This window comes from Staurois parvus, unplaced genomic scaffold (genome assembly GCF_062004578.1).
Source record: "Staurois parvus isolate SC_StPar_1 unplaced genomic scaffold, SC_StPar_1.0 ptg001452l, whole genome shotgun sequence".
Classification (NCBI taxonomy): Eukaryota; Metazoa; Chordata; class Amphibia; order Anura; family Ranidae; genus Staurois; species Staurois parvus.
This window is the reverse complement of record NW_028319248.1, coordinates 22,501-40,000: the sequence shown is the minus strand read 5'-3', so window position 1 is coordinate 40,000 and position 17,500 is coordinate 22,501. Positions and strand designations below refer to the sequence as shown.

General features: G+C 44.2%; 1 protein-coding gene across 2 annotated transcripts in view; it reads right to left on the bottom strand.

Annotated features, from left to right (window-relative positions):
- Positions 1-17,500, bottom strand: part of SPTY2D1 (SPT2 chromatin protein domain containing 1) — a 54,875-nt gene that overhangs the window by 16,520 nt on the left and 20,855 nt on the right. For both annotated transcript variants that reach the window (XM_089662279.1, XM_089662280.1), the window contains 2 exons: positions 10,134-10,248; positions 1-730 (listed from right to left, as the gene is read on the bottom strand). The exon at positions 1-730 is cut by the window's left edge and continues 1,169 nt beyond it. In XM_089662279.1, coding sequence (XP_089518405.1) covers positions 1-730; positions 10,134-10,248 — 845 coding nt within the window. The remainder of the gene's footprint in view (positions 731-10,133; positions 10,249-17,500) is intronic.

Below are 17,500 nucleotides of genomic sequence, written 5' to 3'. Positions count from 1 at the left end.
GAGGAGGAGGAGGATGAGGAAGAGGCCTGTTTCTCAGATCTGTGGCTCCCATCCAAATATTTTTTAATTGCCTCGTTTGACACACATTTGACTTTCTCAGGGGGGCCATTTCTGGAAAGAGATGAGCTTTTCAATTTCTTGTCCTCGGAATGGCGTTCTTTAGAAGAGGAATGTTTATCTGAAGAGCTTTTATGAACTTTCACCACCTGGCCATTTGTTTTTGAGTGTTTGTCAACGGACTTATCCCCTTTTTGATTCTTCCGCTGCAAAAACTCAAGTTCTCGTAGTTCTTCAGCAGTCCTTGGTCTTTCCTCATCTTTTTTCACAGGTTTAAGCTCCACCGGCTCAAACTGTTTTTTCTCAGCAAGTTTCAGCAATTCAGCAAAGTTCATGCCTGCCGACGGAGGTCTTTTGATGTTGTCGGGTTTGTGTTTTTTTGGTGGTGGTGGTGCTGACTCCGGCTCCTCGATCTCCTCTTGTTCGGACTCACTTTGAGAATATTCATACATTTCTTCCTCTGTCAGGTACTCCTCGTTTTCAGCCTGCACATTGGAACTGTCGTCTATGTCAAGGTCCTTTTGGCGTTTTTTGGGCTTTTCTTCTATCGGAACACCATTATACCCATGAAAGTTATCTTTCGTCCTTGACGCCATGGCCCTGGCTTTCTTGTCGTGTTTCATTTCCTTCCGCTTAGCCAAAAGATCCTCTTTCTTTCTCTTTTCGTTCCGTTCTGAATGTCAAAAAAAAGAAAAAAAAGTGTTTTCAATTATAGCCAACAAAAAAATTCAAGTAATCAACTGCGAAGATCATTAACCACTTCCGCCTCAGCGACGTCCCCGTACATCACTGGGTTGAGAGGGTCATACTGGGATGATGCCTGCAGCTATAGGCATCATCCTGGTATCTTTATTTTTTTTTTTCCTCAGCCGGCGATGTGCTTTAATATAAAAGCAATTCTAGCAGCTAATTAGCTGTTGAATCGCATTTACAAGTGGCGGCAAGGACCCCCCAGTTACACTGGCTGACCCTAGAGGTGATCGAGACCCAGAATGACCCCGATAATCTCTATGGTCTAAAAAACTGGCAGCAGCCAGTATTCTGTCACTCCCAGTGTTGCAGGTTATCAAACCATTACTGGTTTTGGAAACACATTGGATCACACCAATCTTGGTTTGATCCGATGCTTTTAAAAGGCAAAAGAGACATTTTGGGGTCTAAGCAAAGAGGACCTGTCACAGCCCATGCTATCACAAGGGATATTGTTCATCTCTTGTGAGAACAATAAAGTTGCACACAGAGGCTAAATGGTTGGGCAGCACAGAGGCTAAATGTTGTGATGATGTGAACCTGTGAGCTACTATGGTGGTATATAAATACTTATAGATAATTAACTTCTATAAATGTGACGGTGCATCAACACAAAAACACATACTCATAATATTATGTGAAAATGAATAAATGAAATATTAAGTGTGTCGCGCTCCTCAATATTGTTTAGTAGTGAATAATGTATAAATATAAAATAATCAATAAATAAATAAATAAAATTTAAATAATTCTAAATAGATCCATAGTGATAAAATTTTAAACCCATGGTGTTATATTTAATTAACCATACACATAAAATAAATAGTGTGAAAAAACTAATAAATTCAAATTATATGGACACAATAATAATTAAATCAGGAGAACTAAAAAAATCATAACTAATAAACTAAAAAACCCCATACATATAGGTATATTTATGTGCAAACCTTATATGTGCAAAAATTGCAAAAATATTTCATAAAACAGTGAAAAAATATATATATATCTATAATAAAAAGCAGTATGCTAATTCATATAAAAATTGATAAATCAAAAATAAATAAATAATAGTAAAAAATATTAAGACAAAACAAATAATATAGTTTATATATAGTTTTTATAGTGAGCAAACTATATTATTTGTTTTGTCTTAATATTTTTTACTATTATTTATTTATTTTTGATTTATCAATTTTTATATGAATTAGCATATTGCTTTTTATTATAGATATATATATATTTTTTCACTGTTTTATGAAATATTTTTGCAATTTTTGCACATATAAGGTTTGCACATAAATATACCTATATGTATGGGGTTTTTTAGTTTATTAGTTATGATTTTTTTAGTTCTCCTGATTTAATTATTATTGTGTCCATATAATTTGAATTTATTAGTTTTTTCACACTATTTATTTTATGTGTATGGTTAATTAAATATAACACCAGGGGTTTAAAATTTTATCACTATGGATCTATTTAGAATTATTTAAATTTTATTTATCTATTTATTTATTGATTATTTTATATTTATACATTATTCACTACTAAACAATATTGAGGAGCGCGACACACTTAATATTTCATTTTTACAGAGGCTAAATGGTTGGGCAGCACAGAGGCTAAATGGTTGGGCAGCACAGAGGCTAAATGGTTGGGCAGCACAGAGGCTAAATGGTTGGGCAGCACAGTGGCTAAATGGTTGGGCAGCACAGTGGCTAAATGGTTAGCTTTTCTGCCTGGCAGTACTAGGGTCGTAGGTTCGAATCCCAACCATGGCACCACCTGCCTGGAGCTTGCATGTTCTCTCTGTGCCTGTGTGGGTTTCCTCTGGGTGCTCCGGTTTCCTCCTACAATCCAAAGACATGCTGGTAGGTGAATTGGCTCCTGTCTATATTGGCCCTAGTATGTGTATGTATGAATGTGAGTTAGGTCTCGTTCACACTTGACCTTATTTCTAACTATTGCCAAATGCCCCTATAGCGTTTGACAGGCGTTTGGGAAGTGTTTTTAACGCTCCTCAAATGCTCCCCAAACGTCCTATGCTCGGTTTTGAGCTGGTTGATAGGCGTTTGCCAAGCGTTAAAACCGCACCACAAACGCCTATAATGAAGTCAAATGGTATTAACGCTCCGCCACCGCACCACTGACTTGAATGGGAGGCTTCAACTCCGCCTGACTCAACATGAGGCGTCAGTTTTGCCGTGATGCAACGCTAACGCTTCAGTGTGAACAGCACAGTGTGCTGCCATGTTCAGAATAATTATAGGCGTTTGAGAAGCGTTAAAAACGCTTCCCAAATGCCTGCTGACAAAGCTAGTGTGAACTGAGCCTTAGGGACCTTAGATTGTACACCCCTTGAGGGTCAGGAACTGATGTGAATGTACAATATATATGTAAAGCGCGGCGTAAATTGACGATTCTATATAAGTACCTGTAAAAAATAAAAATAAAGTTGATTAAAAAAAAACCTGTAAAAATAAAATAAATAAAAAAAATTAAAGCGCATCTATCCCCTGCAGGAAAAGGCAAATGCATGTCAGTCCCACACGCATAAGTACACAGAGATTGCACCACACTTGAGGTTGTAAATGCAAACATCAAATCATGAGCAACATTTCTAGCACCAGACCTCCCGTGTAAATCTAAAGTGAAAACCTGTAAAGGCTTTTTATATCGTCACCTAGGGATTATTTAACCACTTGCCGCCCAGCCACTGTATAAATGGGTGGCAGGGCGGCACGGCTGGGCAAAAGCACGTTTTAAAACGTGCTGTTTCAAAAGAGGTAGGGGGCGCGCGCGAGGCGCGCCGCCGCCCAACCTTCACCGCTGATCTCAGCCACGGGTGTCAGTCGCCGGGTCACAGCCGGTTGTTATCAGCTGTGTCCCAGCGATTTGCGGCAATCACTGACAGAGAGCACAGCTGCAGTAGCTCTGCTTTCTGTCACTTCCCTGACGGTTCCTGACATGCAGACCAAGAGAAATGAGTTTCTCTGTCCCGATCTGCTGTTTCCCTGCAGTACACACCCCGCCCCCTAGTAAAACACCCCCCTCACACAGTTAACCCTTTCAGTGCAAAAAAAAAGTTAACACCTTCCTCCCCAGTGCCATTAGTACAGTGTCAGTGTTTTTTTTTTTTTGCACTGATCACTGTATTGGTGTCACTGGGGATGTCAGTGACCCCAAGTCAGTTCCCCCCCAGTGTCAGAATGTCCGCCGCAGTCCCGCCATAAGTCACTGATCGCCGCCATAAGTTGCTGATCGCCGCCATTATTAGTATAAAGAAAAAATTAAAAATCCCAGTATCTTTCCCGCCATTTGTAAACGCTACAACTTTCACGTAAACCAATTAATTTACACGTATTGGGTTTTTTTTTAGCAAAGACATGTCGCAGAATGCATTTTGGCCGAAATTTATGACGAAATTTGATTTTTAAATATTTTTTACTGGACATGTTTTATAGCAAAAAGTACAAAATATTGTTTTTTTTCTCAAAATTGTCAGCCTTTTTTTTTTATAGCGCAAAAAATAATAAACGCACAGGCGATCAAATACCACCGAAAGAAAGCTCTATTTGTGTGAAAAAAGGACATAAATTTCATTTATGTACCATATTGCATGACCGCGCAATTGTCCGTTAAACTAGCGCAGCGCTGTATAGCAGAAAAATGGCGTAAATTGCAGTATCTATACCATAGTTTGTAGACGCTATAACTTCACACAAAGCAATCAATATACACTTATTGGGATTTTTTTTTACCAAAAACATGGAGCAGAATACAGTTTGGCCTAAATTTATAACCAACTTTGAGTTTACTATATATTTTTTATAGCTGAAAGTAAAAAATATTGTTTTTCTTCAAAATTTTTGGTCTTTTTTTGTTTATTGCGTGAAAAATAAAAAAAGCGCACAGGTGATCAAATACCACCGAAAGAAAGCTCTATTTGTGTGAAAAAAAGGACGTAAATTTTGTTTGGGTGCAGCGTTGCATGACCGTGCAATTATCAGTTGAATTAGTGCAGCGCCGAGTAGCAAAAAGAGGCGTGGTCATTAACCATTTCAATACCGGGCAATTTTACACCTTCCTGCCCAGGCCAGTTTTCAGGTTTCAGAGCTCTCACACTTTGAATGACAATTGCGCGGTCATACAACATTGTACCCAAACTAAAATTTTATAATTTTCTTCACACAACTATAGCTTTCTTTTGGTGGTATTTAATCACCGCTGGGGTTTTTACTTTTTGGTAAATTATCAAAAAAAGACCGAAAATTTTGAAAAAAAAAAAACAAAACACGGTTTTCTTTGTTTCTGTTATAAAAGTTTACAAATAAATAATTGTTCTTCATAAATTTAGGCCGAGATGTATTCTGCTACATGTCTTTGGTGATAATAACCCAAATTAGGATGTATTATTTAGTTTGTAGGAAAGTTATAGAGTTCACAAACTATGGGATAGATCTGAATATTGATCAATCCTGAAGTACTGACAGCCAATCTAATTTCTTGAGGTCCAAGAATGTCAGAATAGTACAGATATCCCCCAAATGTCAGAACAGTACAGATATCCCCCAAATGTCAGGACAGTACAGATATCCCCCAAATGTCAGGACAGTACAGATATCCCCCAAATGTCAGGACAGTACAGATATCCCCCAAATGTCAGGACAGTACAGATATCCCCCAAATGACCCCTTTTTTCTTAGTTTCTAATATAACATTTTGCAAACAAATAATTTTTCTCCTTCACTGATTTGTGTTTATGAGGCTGCACTGATGGGCACTGATAGGCACGGATGAGGCATCACGGATAGGCTGCGCTGAAGAGACAGCTCCTATGAGGCTGCACTGATGGGCCCTAATAGGCGACACTGACTAGTGGCACATATTGGCAGCATTGCTGGGCACTTTTAGAGCTGCACTAATGTTTTATTTTTATTTATGCGGTCATGCAACACCCATATGAAATGTTTATCATTTTTTTCACACAAATAGAGCTTTCTTTTGGTGGTATGAAATCACCACTGGGGTGTTTTATTTTTTGCTAAACAAAAAAAGACCTAAATTTTTTGGGAAAAAAAAAAAATTTCCTTAGTTTCTAATATAAATTTTGCAAACAAGTAATTTTTCTCCTTCACTGACGTGTGTTGATGAGGCTGCACTGACAGGCACGGATGAGGCATCACTGATAGGCTGCACTGTTGGGCCCTAATAGGCGGCACTGACGGGCACAGATTGGCAGCATTGCTGGGCACTTTTAGAGCTGCACTGATAAACAGTGCCCTGTATATCACTGTAGAGGTCTCCTTTCACAGTTGTTGGTTATAGCAGTACTTTCCTCACACTGACAGCGTGAGGAAAGTGCTGCCAATAACTGGCAAGTGTGTTTACATGGTGATCAGCTGTGATTGGACACAGCTGATCATGTGGTAAAAGGCTGCTGTGATTGGCCCTTTACCATGTCATGTGATCAACTGTGTCCAAAGGACACATCGATCAAGTGATTACAATAAGCGCCCTGAGTGCGTTGGGAAGGAAGGGGGGGGGGGGGCAGTTTGGGGCGTGGTTCTGAAAGGACATCATATGACTCCCTCCCTCCCATAACTAGACAACTGCGTTGTAGCCGTCATTCAGCTATAGCACAGTCAGCAAGTGGTTAAGAAATAGAACTACTAAACCCTACATACCCAAACATGGCCATTCTGCATATAAAGTTCCCCTGCCCTTGTATGTGGTACAATATCTGCAAAATGCATTGGATTAGAACTCCTTTGCGTAAACATAAAATTCAGAACCCTGAAGAAGCCCGTGAGGGCGAAACATGTAGGGAGTAACTATAATTATATAATCAAGTTTGAATCTCAGTTTCACTCTTAGTACTTAAATTGTTTTTATGTTTCTGCATTTTTTTAATCACTTCCCATCGGGCTGTTGTATATAAACGGCCGGACGGTGGCAGTGCAGGACCGGGTGGCAGTTTATAAACGGCCTCCCCACCCCTGCTTGTGCGCGCTCCCTGGGAGCGTGCAGCACCGCGATCCGGTGCCCGCTGTGTAATCAGGACACAATGGAACACCGATCAGACGGGACCTCTGTGCGAGGTCCCGATCATGTGATCACTGATTGGCCAAGCAGTGATCACATGCAGAGTAGTAAGCAAGATGTCACTTCTGACATCATTGCTTACTACGTGTGAAATCTGTGAATGATCACAGAGGTCACATGGTACAGGGCCATTCACAACAGCCTTATACCATGTGACAAGCTGTGACCAATCACAGCTCACACAGTATTTCTCAATGGCTGCAAGAATGCAGCCAGAGAGGAGAAATTATTGTTTTTACAGCCTTTATGGGTGTAAAAGCAATCAGTGTGAAAAAAAAAAATCTTCATCACCCCCCACAAGTAGTACAGTGTCACTATGGTGACACTGCACTGCTAGGGTGACAGTATGTAAAAAAAAATAAAAAATAATAATATAAAAAAATAAAAAATATGTAAAATTTCTTTTTTTAAAATCATAATTTTTGGTTATAAACTAATTTGGTTTGGTTTTTTTTTCTACTAAAAAGATAACGGAATACATTTTGGCCAAGATTTATGATGAAATACTACTTATTTGCAAAATTTTATAAGAAAAACACTTTTTTTTCAAAATTTTTGGACTTTTTCATTTACATAGCAAAAAAAATAAAAATCCCAGTGGTGAATAAATACCACCAAAATAAAACTTTATCTGTCTCAAAAAATGCTAAAAAATTCATATGGGTACAGTGTTGCATGACTGCGCAATTGTCATTCAAAGTGTGATAGCGCTGAAAGCTGAAAATTGGCCTGGACAGGAAGGGGGTGAAAGTGTCCGGACTGGAAGTGGTTAAAAAAAAAAAATATAAAGAAATATGTAAAAAAATTTTTTTTTAAAAATGATAATTTTTGGTTATAAACTAATTTGGGTTATTTTTTTTTTTTTTTTACTAAAAAGATAACGGAATACATTTTGGCCAAGATTTATAATGAAATACTATTTATTTGCAAAATTTTATAAGAAAAAACTTTTCAAAATTTTTGGACTTTTTCATTAACAAAAGCAAAAAAATAAAAATCCCAGTGATGAATAAATACCACCAAAATAAAACTTTGTCTCAAAAAATGCTAAAAAATTCATATGGGTACAGTGTTGCATGACCGCGCAATTGTCATTCAAAGTGTGATAGCGCTGAAAATTGGCCCGGACTGGAAGGGGGGGAGAGCGTCCGGACTGGAAGGGGGGGGGAGTGCGTCCGGACTGGAAGGGGGGGGGAGAGCGTCCGGACTGGAAGGGGGGGGGAGAGCGTCCGGACTGGAAGGGGGGGGGAGTGCGTCCGGACTGGAAGGGGGGGGGAGAGCGTCCGGACTGGAAGGGGGGGGGAGAGCGTCCGGACTGGAAGGGGGGGGGAGAGCGTCCGGACTGGAAGGGGGGGGGGGAAAGCGTCCGGACTGGAAGGGGGGGAAAGCGTCCGGACTGGAAGGGGGGGAAAGCGTCCGGACTGGAAGGGGGGGAAAGCGTCCGGACTGGAAGGGGGGGAAAGCGTCCGGACTGGAAGGGGGGGAAAGCGTCCGGACTGGAAGGGGGGGAAAGCGTCCGGACTGGAAGGGGGGGAAAGCGTCCGGACTGGAAGGGGGGGAAAGCGTCCGGACTGGAAGGGGGGGAAAGCGTCCGGACTGGAAGGGGGGGAAAGCGTCCGGACTGGAAGGGGGGGAAAGCGTCCGGACTGGAAGGGGGGGAAAGCGTCCGGACTGGAAGGGGGGGAAAGCGTCCGGACTGGAAGGGGGGGAAAGCGTCCGGACTGGAAGGGGGGGAAAGCGTCCGGACTGGAAGGGGGGGAAAGCGTCCGGACTGGAAGGGGGGGAAAGCGTCCGGACTGGAAGGGGGGGAAAGCGTCCGGACTGGAAGGGGGGGAAAGCGTCCGGACTGGAAGGGGGGGAAAGCGTCCGGACTGGAAGGGGGGGAAAGCGTCCGGACTGGAAGGGGGGGAAAGCGTCCGGACTGGAAGGGGGGGAAAGCGTCCGGACTGGAAGGGGGGGAAAGCGTCCGGACTGGAAGGGGGGGAAAGCGTCCGGACTGGAAGGGGGGGAAAGCGTCCGGACTGGAAGGGGGGGAAAGCGTCCGGACTGGAAGGGGGGGAAAGCGTCCGGACTGGAAGGGGGGGAAAGCGTCCGGACTGGAAGGGGGGGAAAGCGTCCGGACTGGAAGGGGGGGAAAGCGTCCGGACTGGAAGGGGGGGAAAGCGTCCGGACTGGAAGGGGGGAAAGCGTCCGGACTGGAAGGGGGGAAAGCGTCCGGACTGGAAGGGGGGAAAGCGTCCGGACTGGAAGGGGGGGAAAGCGTCCGGACTGGAAGGGGGGGAAAGCGTCCGGACTGGAAGGGGGGAAAGCGTCCGGACTGGAAGGGGGGGAAAGCGTCCGGACTGGAAGGGGGGAAAGCGTCCGGACTGGAAGGGGGGGAAAGCGTCCGGACTGGAAGGGGGGGAAAGCGTCCGGACTGGAAGGGGGGGAAAGCGTCCGGACTGGAAGGGGGGGAAAGCGTCCGGACTGGAAGGGGGGGAAAGCGTCCGGACTGGAAGGGGGGGAAAGCGTCCGGACTGGAAGGGGGGAAAGCGTCCGGACTGGAAGGGGGGGAGAGCGTCCGGACTGGAAGGGGGGGAGAGCGTCCGGACTGGAAGGGGGGGAGAGCGTCCGGACTGGAAGGGGGGGAGAGCGTCCGGACTGGAAGGGGGGGAGAGCGTCCGGACTGGAAGGGGGGGAGAGCGTCCGGACTGGAAGTGGTTAAAAAAAAAAACGAAATAAAAATGATACAACTTTTGAATATGTTTGGTATTCATGTTCATGCACCCTGACAGTCCCATCTTCTCTATTGAATATTTGCAATTTTAAGGGATGTGGTGCAGTGATCATATTTAGTTGCCCGCTCTCCGCTCCCCACTCCCCTCTCCCGCTCCCCACTCCCCTCTCCCGCTCCCCTCTCCCGTTCCCCACTCCCCTCTCCCGCTCCCCACTCCCCTCTCCCGTTCCCCACTCCCCTCTCCCGCTCCCCACTCCCCTCTCCCGTTCCCCACTCCCCTCTCCCGCTCCCCACTCCCCTCTCCCGTTCCCCACTCCCCTCTCCCGCTCCCCACTCTCCTCTCCGGCTCCCCACTCTCCCCTCCACTGTTAATAAAATTCAGAACACAAAGTTAAATGATCTCAGAGGCGGCCTCTATATTCGACTCAAAGCAGAGTGCTGGACCTCCGGCAACACTAGAAGGTAAAACATTTTCCTTCTAGGAATATCGACCAATCATATGTACCTTTCAGCCGCATCTCCTCATCCTTCCGCCTCAGAAAAGCCTGGACAGCGGCGGACTGCACCCCTTTCACCTTTGGGTCTTTCTTCGGTGGCCCCACGGCTAAGCTGTACCGCTTCTGTAAAAGACAAAGGATCACAATGTAGCAGCGTGGACCAATGATCTTTGAATGAACCCAACAGGGAGATCAGGAGCAGTTTGCTAATTCATGGCAAGAATGTACTCCCCCCCCCCCCCCCACTTAAAAATAATGTGATTTGGTCATACTTACATGTGATTCAGAAACAACTTAACATTTTAAAGCTGAACTCCAGGAATTCGGCCACTTTGTAAAATGTGCTGACATACTGAGTTAGGTCCAAGGGGGTGCATGCCACCTTCTGGACTTGTCTCGAATTTACATCTGACAGTTTCACAGCTATTGTTATACTCCCTCAGCACTGAAAGGAAAGACACTGCTCTCATACAGAGGCTCTGCCTGCCCCTCCGCTGTCCATTCACAGAAGCCTTTGTATTCTGTGAATGAGTTCATTTACATAGTTTTTGTGATTGGGCAGGCAGAGGGGAGGGGTGGGTGAAATGGCTACATGTGACTGCAGCCTCAGGATCCGGAGTCGGAGTGTCACAAGTTTAGCTATCGTTATGCTCCTGGCGCTCAGAAAAGATGTAGACTGTAAAATACAAAGATATGTCAAGTCAATGAGGTGGGCGTGCACCCCGCTGAACTTCGCTCCTACTAATCCAGTACATTTTACAAAGCAGCTTTAAAGTGGAGCTCCGCCCAAAAGGGGAAGTTCCGCTTTAACCTCCCTGGCGGTATGATTATTTCAGATTTTTGGTGCCATTATTTTGCATGGAAATTTGGCGTTTTATATTGCAGGCCTGTAATTCTTAGGAATAACTCACTGAAATCTGTCCAAACAAGAGTCTAGTAAACATCCCGGGTATGATAAAATTTGAAACACGAAATCATAAATTATAATATAATAATCATAAAAAAAAAATAATAATAAATGTAATTCAATAATATAATCAAACCAAAAACACTGAAATGTGAAATATAGCGCCAAGTTCGCACATCGCTGAGCTCAGTCGCAGAATCGTTTTCAGTGTCTGATGAGGAATTTCCCCCACGAATCATTATCACTCAATTCTGCAAGTGGTTCTGATTTACTATCGCTGTTCTCTAGCCGGTCTAATACCGCTTTTGACCTAAAGGGACGCTTTTTGGACGCCATGGATGTTTCTCAGTTTCCAGGCAGAAAGAACAGTCAAAATGCAGACAGGGCGCAGGACAAAGCACTCGGGACAAAATGTACAGTGGGGATCGAAAGTTTGGGCACCCCAGCTAAAAATTTGTATTAATGTGCATAAAGAAGCCAAGGAAAGATGGAAAAATCTCCAAAAGGCATCAAATTACAGATTAGACATTCTTATAATATGTCAACAAAAGTTAGATTTTATTTCCATCATTTACACTTTCAAAATAACCGAAAACAAAAAAATGGCGTCTGCAAAAGTTTGGGCACCCTGCAGAATTTATAGCATGCACTGCCCCCTTTGCCAAGCTGAGACCTGCCAGTGTCATGGATTGTTCTCAATCATCATCTGGGAAGACCAGGTGATGTCAATCTCAAAGGTTTTAAATGCCCAGACTCATCTGACCTTGCCCCAACAATCAGCACCATGGGTTCTTTTAAGCAGTTGTCTAGAAAACTGAAACTGAAAATAGTTGACACTCACAAAGCTGGAGAAGGCTATAAGAAGATAGCAAAGCGTTTTCAGATGTCAATATCCTCTGTTCGGAATGTAATTAAGAAATGGCGGTCATCAGGAACAGTGGAAGTTAAAGCAAGATCTGGAAGACCAAGAAAAATATCAGACAGAACAGCTCGCAGGATTGTGAGAAAAACAATTCAACACCCACGTTTGACTGCACGATCCCTCCAGAAAGATCTGGCAGACACTGGAGTTGTGGTACACTATTCCACTATAAAGAGATACTTGTACAAATATGGTCTTCATGGAAGAGTCATCAGAAGAAAACCTCTTCTACGTCCTCACCACAAAAATCATCGTTTGAACTTCGCAAATGAACATATAGACAAGCCTGATGCATTTTGGAAACAAGTTCTGTGGACCGATGAGGTTAAAATTGAACTTTTTGGCCGGAATGAGCAAAGGTACGTTTGGAGAAGAAGGGGCACAGAATTTAATGAAAAGAACCTCTGTCCAACTGTTAAGCATTTCAATACCGGGCAATTTTCCCCCTTCCCTCCCAGGCCATTTTTCAGGTTTCAGCGCTCTCACACTTTGAATGACAATTGTGCGGTCATACAACATTGTACCCAAACTAAAATTTTATCATTTTCTTCACACAACTAGAGCTTTCTTTTGGTGGTATTTAATCACCGCTGGGGTTTTTATTTTTTGCTAAATTAACAAAAAAAGACCAAAAATTTTGAAAAAAAAACACTTTTCTTTGTTTCTGTTATAAAAGTTTACAAATAAATAATTGTTCTTCATAAATTTAGGCCGAGATGTATTCTGCTACATGTCTTTGGTGAAAATAACCCAAATTAGGATATATTATTTAGTTTGTAGAAAAGTTACAGAGTTCACAAACTATGGTATAGATCTGAATATTGATCAATCCTGAAGTACTGACAGCCAATCTAATTTCTTGAGGTCCAAGAATGTCAGAATAGTACAGATATCCCCCAAATGACCCCTTTTTGCAGAGTAGACAGTCCGACGTACTTCATAAGAGGCATGGCGAGTTTTTTGAAATTGTATTTTTTTTTGTCATAATTTTTCGGAAAATGAAAAAATTAAAAAAATTATTTTCACTATTTTTTTTTTTACATACTGTCACCAGTGCAGTACAGCGTCATCATATAACTGGCATGGCGGTGAACAGGGACACTGACTGGTGACAGTATGAAAAAAAAAAAATTTTTTTTTTTTATTTTTTTTATTTTTTTATTATTTTTAATTTTTTATTACATTTTTTTAAAATCTTTTTTTAAGATTTTTTTTCATATTTTACTATGACCAAAGTAGTACAATGTTACCATAGTAACATTGTACTACTTTGGGGAAGTGATCAATATTTTTTTTTTTTACACAATTTGCTTATAGCAAAGAATTACTTTGCTATAAGCAAGCATTTACCTGAATGAAATCGATTCATTCAGCTTTTTTTTTTTTTTTGTGCTTAGCTGTGATTTGGTCACAGCTAATCACTTGACATGTGCATGTGATTAGCTGTGACCATTCACAGCTAGGCACTAGTATACAATGGATGGCATGAATGAAGCCATCCATTGTATACAACTGTCATGTGACCTGCTGTGATTGGTCACAGCAGGTCACATGGTACCAGCAACGGGAGCCGGTACTCGGATCTGTCATCGGCCGTGTCCGAGGTACACGGCCGGTGACAAATCGCGCTGCTGCGCCGCTCTGCATTAGCGCAAACTGCGCATGTGCGGGAGCACGCCAAATGGCGCGCACCCGGAATGCAGCAACACTTTTGAAGCCGCCAAACGGCCATTGGGGTTGGATCAATCATGCTTTGAGGTTGTGTTGCAGCCAGTGGCACAGGGAACATCTCACGAGTAGAAGGAAAAATGGATTCAATACAATTTCAGCAAATTTTGGATGGTAACTTGATGCTATCTGTGAAAAAGCTGAAGTTAAAGAGAGGATGGCTTCTACAAATGGATAATGATCCCAAACACACCTCGAAATCCACGGGGGATTACATCAAGAGGCGTAAACTGAAGGTTTTGCCATGGCCTTCACAATCTCCTGACCTCAACATCATTGAAAATCTATGGATAGACCTTAAAAGAGCAGTGCGTGACAGACAGCCCAGAAATCTCAAAGAACTGGAAGACTTTTGTAATGAAGAATGGGCAAAGATACCTCAAACAAGAATTGAAAGACTCTTGGCTGGCTACAAAAAGCGTTTACAAGCTGTGATACTTGCCAAAGGGGGAAGTACAAGATATTAACTCTGCAGGGTGCCCAAACTTTTGCAGGCGCCATTTGTTTGTTTTCTGTTATTTTGAAAGTGTAAATGATGGAAATAAAATCTAACTTTTGTTGACATATTATAAGAATGTCTAATCTGTAATTTGATGCCTTTTGGAGATTTTTCTATCTTTCCTTGGCTTCTTTATGCACATTAATACAAATTTTTGGCCCAAACGTTCGATCCCCACTGTATGTGAAATGGTTTGATACAGGAATGTTATACTATGTGATTTTAGTGAATGTCACTTTTTGTCATTTTCAAATTTCCTGCCGTTCTGTCCCCCATACGTCCCGACGTTCACAGAGGACGGAACCCAGAAGACAGATGCCGGCATCCGCCGGAGGACATTGCCGGGGACACTGCAGGGGGGACATCACGGGAGCGAAGGACAAGGTAAGTGACTGAGGGATCCCGGAGCAACGCTGCAGAGTATTCCCGAGTGTAGCTCGGGGTTACCGCTTGTGGTACTGAAACTTTACCCCGAGCTACACTCGGGAATACCACCAGGGAGGTTAAGGACTGCTCCCCATTAAGGATTGGCACCTTTGGGGGGGGGGGGGGTAGTGGGTACCCGAACCCGACAGGTACCCGGTCCGTTTGCCTAGGCGATCGGAAGTGGAAGGTATCCTCCCTCTAGTCTTTTGGGACACATGACAGGTCCCAGAAGACTACAGGACCATTCAGGAAGTGCAGCGTTACTCGCACATGCGCAGTGGGTACCCGGCTGTGAAGCCGCAAGCTGTCACAGCCGGGTGCCCACACTGAAGATGCCGGCCTCCTGGAATACAGGATGGCCAGTGACACAGGCTGCGGGGGACACACCACGGGACCGAGGGACAGCCACTAAATGTCCTCAGTCATCCTAATTGAATGACAACCAGCATCCTTTAACCCACATCCCCTGAGCCAAGGCAGTCATGGACCCGCCCCCAGCCTGTGAACGGAGAAGGAATAAGCGAAGCTGCGTCACTCTGCTTTCTCTTCCTATCAGAATGCTGCTTGCAAGCAAGTGAACTGACTGGCTTCTTGAGATGCTTTTCTCCCCCTGTGAGCTCTTCTACACAGACTGCAAGAGGCAGATACCAGGCCAAACCTAGTTACTTACATGGTCTGCATTGATATAAATACATTTAATGACATATTAACCTCCTCACGCTGGTCGAACGCAAATGTGCGGCCTCCCAGTGTCGGGGCCTAGACGCCGAGCGGCCGCACATTTATGTTCTATTAAAAAAGGACATATGTGCCAAGAGCGCCCGCCCTGTGCACTCCCAGCACACATGTCCGGTGCTCACGGAAAGGTCCCAATCTCCTCTTTCGATTGGGACCTTTCCCGATCATGTGATGGCACTTCACGGCGGTCACATGACCATAAACCCCGCCCCTCCTCCTGGCTTCGGAAACCCTTAAAGGGTTGGGCGGCGCCGGCATGAAGGGGTTAAAGAACACGGAGCTGCATTCATTTTTTTATATTCCCCTAGAGCTCAGCCTTATTAGTAGTGGTGCACCGAGATGAAAATTCTGGACCGAAAGTGAAAATTCAGGATGCACTTGGCAGAAAATCGAAATGGACAATTTTTTTCTTAACTATATTTTTTATATATGATTGTATTATAGTCAACGTTTTAATTAATATTATGAATTTAAAAATTACAGTCCAGTAACATAAAATAACTTTTATTCAAAGTAACACAAAAAATGGACAGAAAATAAAATAAAATATTTATAAAATTAAACCTAAATAGATTTTGCACCCAAGCCAAATGGGACGCAAGTTGGCACCCAAGCCAAACGGGACGCAAGTTGGCACCCAAGCCAAACGGGACGCAAGTTGGCACCCAAGCCAAACGGGACCCAAGTTGGCACCCAAGCCAAACGGGACCCAAGTTGGCACCCAAGCCAAACGGGACCCAAGTTGGCACCCAAGCCAAACGGGACCCAAGTTGGCACCCAAGCCAAACGGGATGCAAGTTTGCCCCCAAGCCAAACGGGATGCAAGTTTGCACCCAAGCCAAACGGGACGCAAGTTGGCACCCAAGCCAAACGGGACGCAAGTTGGCACCCAAGCCAAACGGGACGCAAGTTGGCACCCAAGCCAAACGGGACGCAAGTTTGCACTCAAGCCAAACGGGACGCAAGTTTGCCCCCAAGCCAAACGGGACGCAAGTTTGCCCCCAAGCCAAACGGGATGCAAGTTGGCACTCAAGCCAAACGGGACGCAAGTTTGCACCCAAGCCAAACGGGACGCAAGTTTGCACTCAAGCCAAACGGGACGCAAGTTTGCACCCAAGCCAAACGGGACGCAAGTTGGCACCCAAGCCAAACGGGACGCAAGTTGGCACCCAAGCCAAACGGGACCCAAGTTGGCACCCAAGCCAAACGGGACCCAAGTTTGCACCCAAGCCAAACGGGACGCAAGTTTGCACTCAAGCCAAACGGGACGCAAGTTTGCCCCCAAGCCAAACGGGACGCAAGTTTGCCCCCAAGCCAAACAGGATGCAAGTTGGCACCCAAGCCAAACGGGATGCAAGTTTGCACCCAAGCCAAACGGGACGCAAGTTTGCACCCAAGCCAAACGGGACGCAAGTTTGCACCCAAGCCAAACGGGATGCAAGTTTGCACCCAAGCCAAACGGGACGCAAGTTTGCACCCAAGCCAAACGGGACGCAAGTTTGCACTCAAGCCAAACGGGACGCAAGTTTGCACTCAAGCCAAACGGGATGCAATTTTGCACCAAAGTCAATTATTATTGCCACGGTTTTTTTCTTCCGATCTATTTACGGATAGTAATTTTTAGAAACCGACATACTGGTGTATCACTACTTACCCCTGGTTCACATCTATGTGGGTGGTGCCACTGCAGATCCGTGCAGCCGCACCACTCGTACAGAGGAATGCGGACCCGCAGGCGGGTGCCATTAATTCTAATGGCACGCCGCCCGCACTGGAAATTGCAACCGTACTGTGATCCGAGGTTCCTGTGCGGGCTGTGTATTCTTCAGAAGTGCAGGGACTTCTTCCCTGCGTGTCACGGGGCACGAGAGTCCATTCAAATGAATGGGCTCTCAGGTCCGCGCACATTGTGGCCCACACGGCCGCATACATGTGAACCGGGGGTAACACATTCAAAGTCCAGACCACTGAATGCAGTTCACACAAACCACAATTTTTTTAATTCAATTTGATGACAAATGTTGACAATGATCGCTTGTTCACCGAATGTCATACTAAATGCATGATGGGTATTTTTCTTTCATTTAACCAGCTTCTGAATAGAAAAAAAAAAAAAAGCCATATTTCCGGGCCGATTCCTCGAGCTCACTTTTGA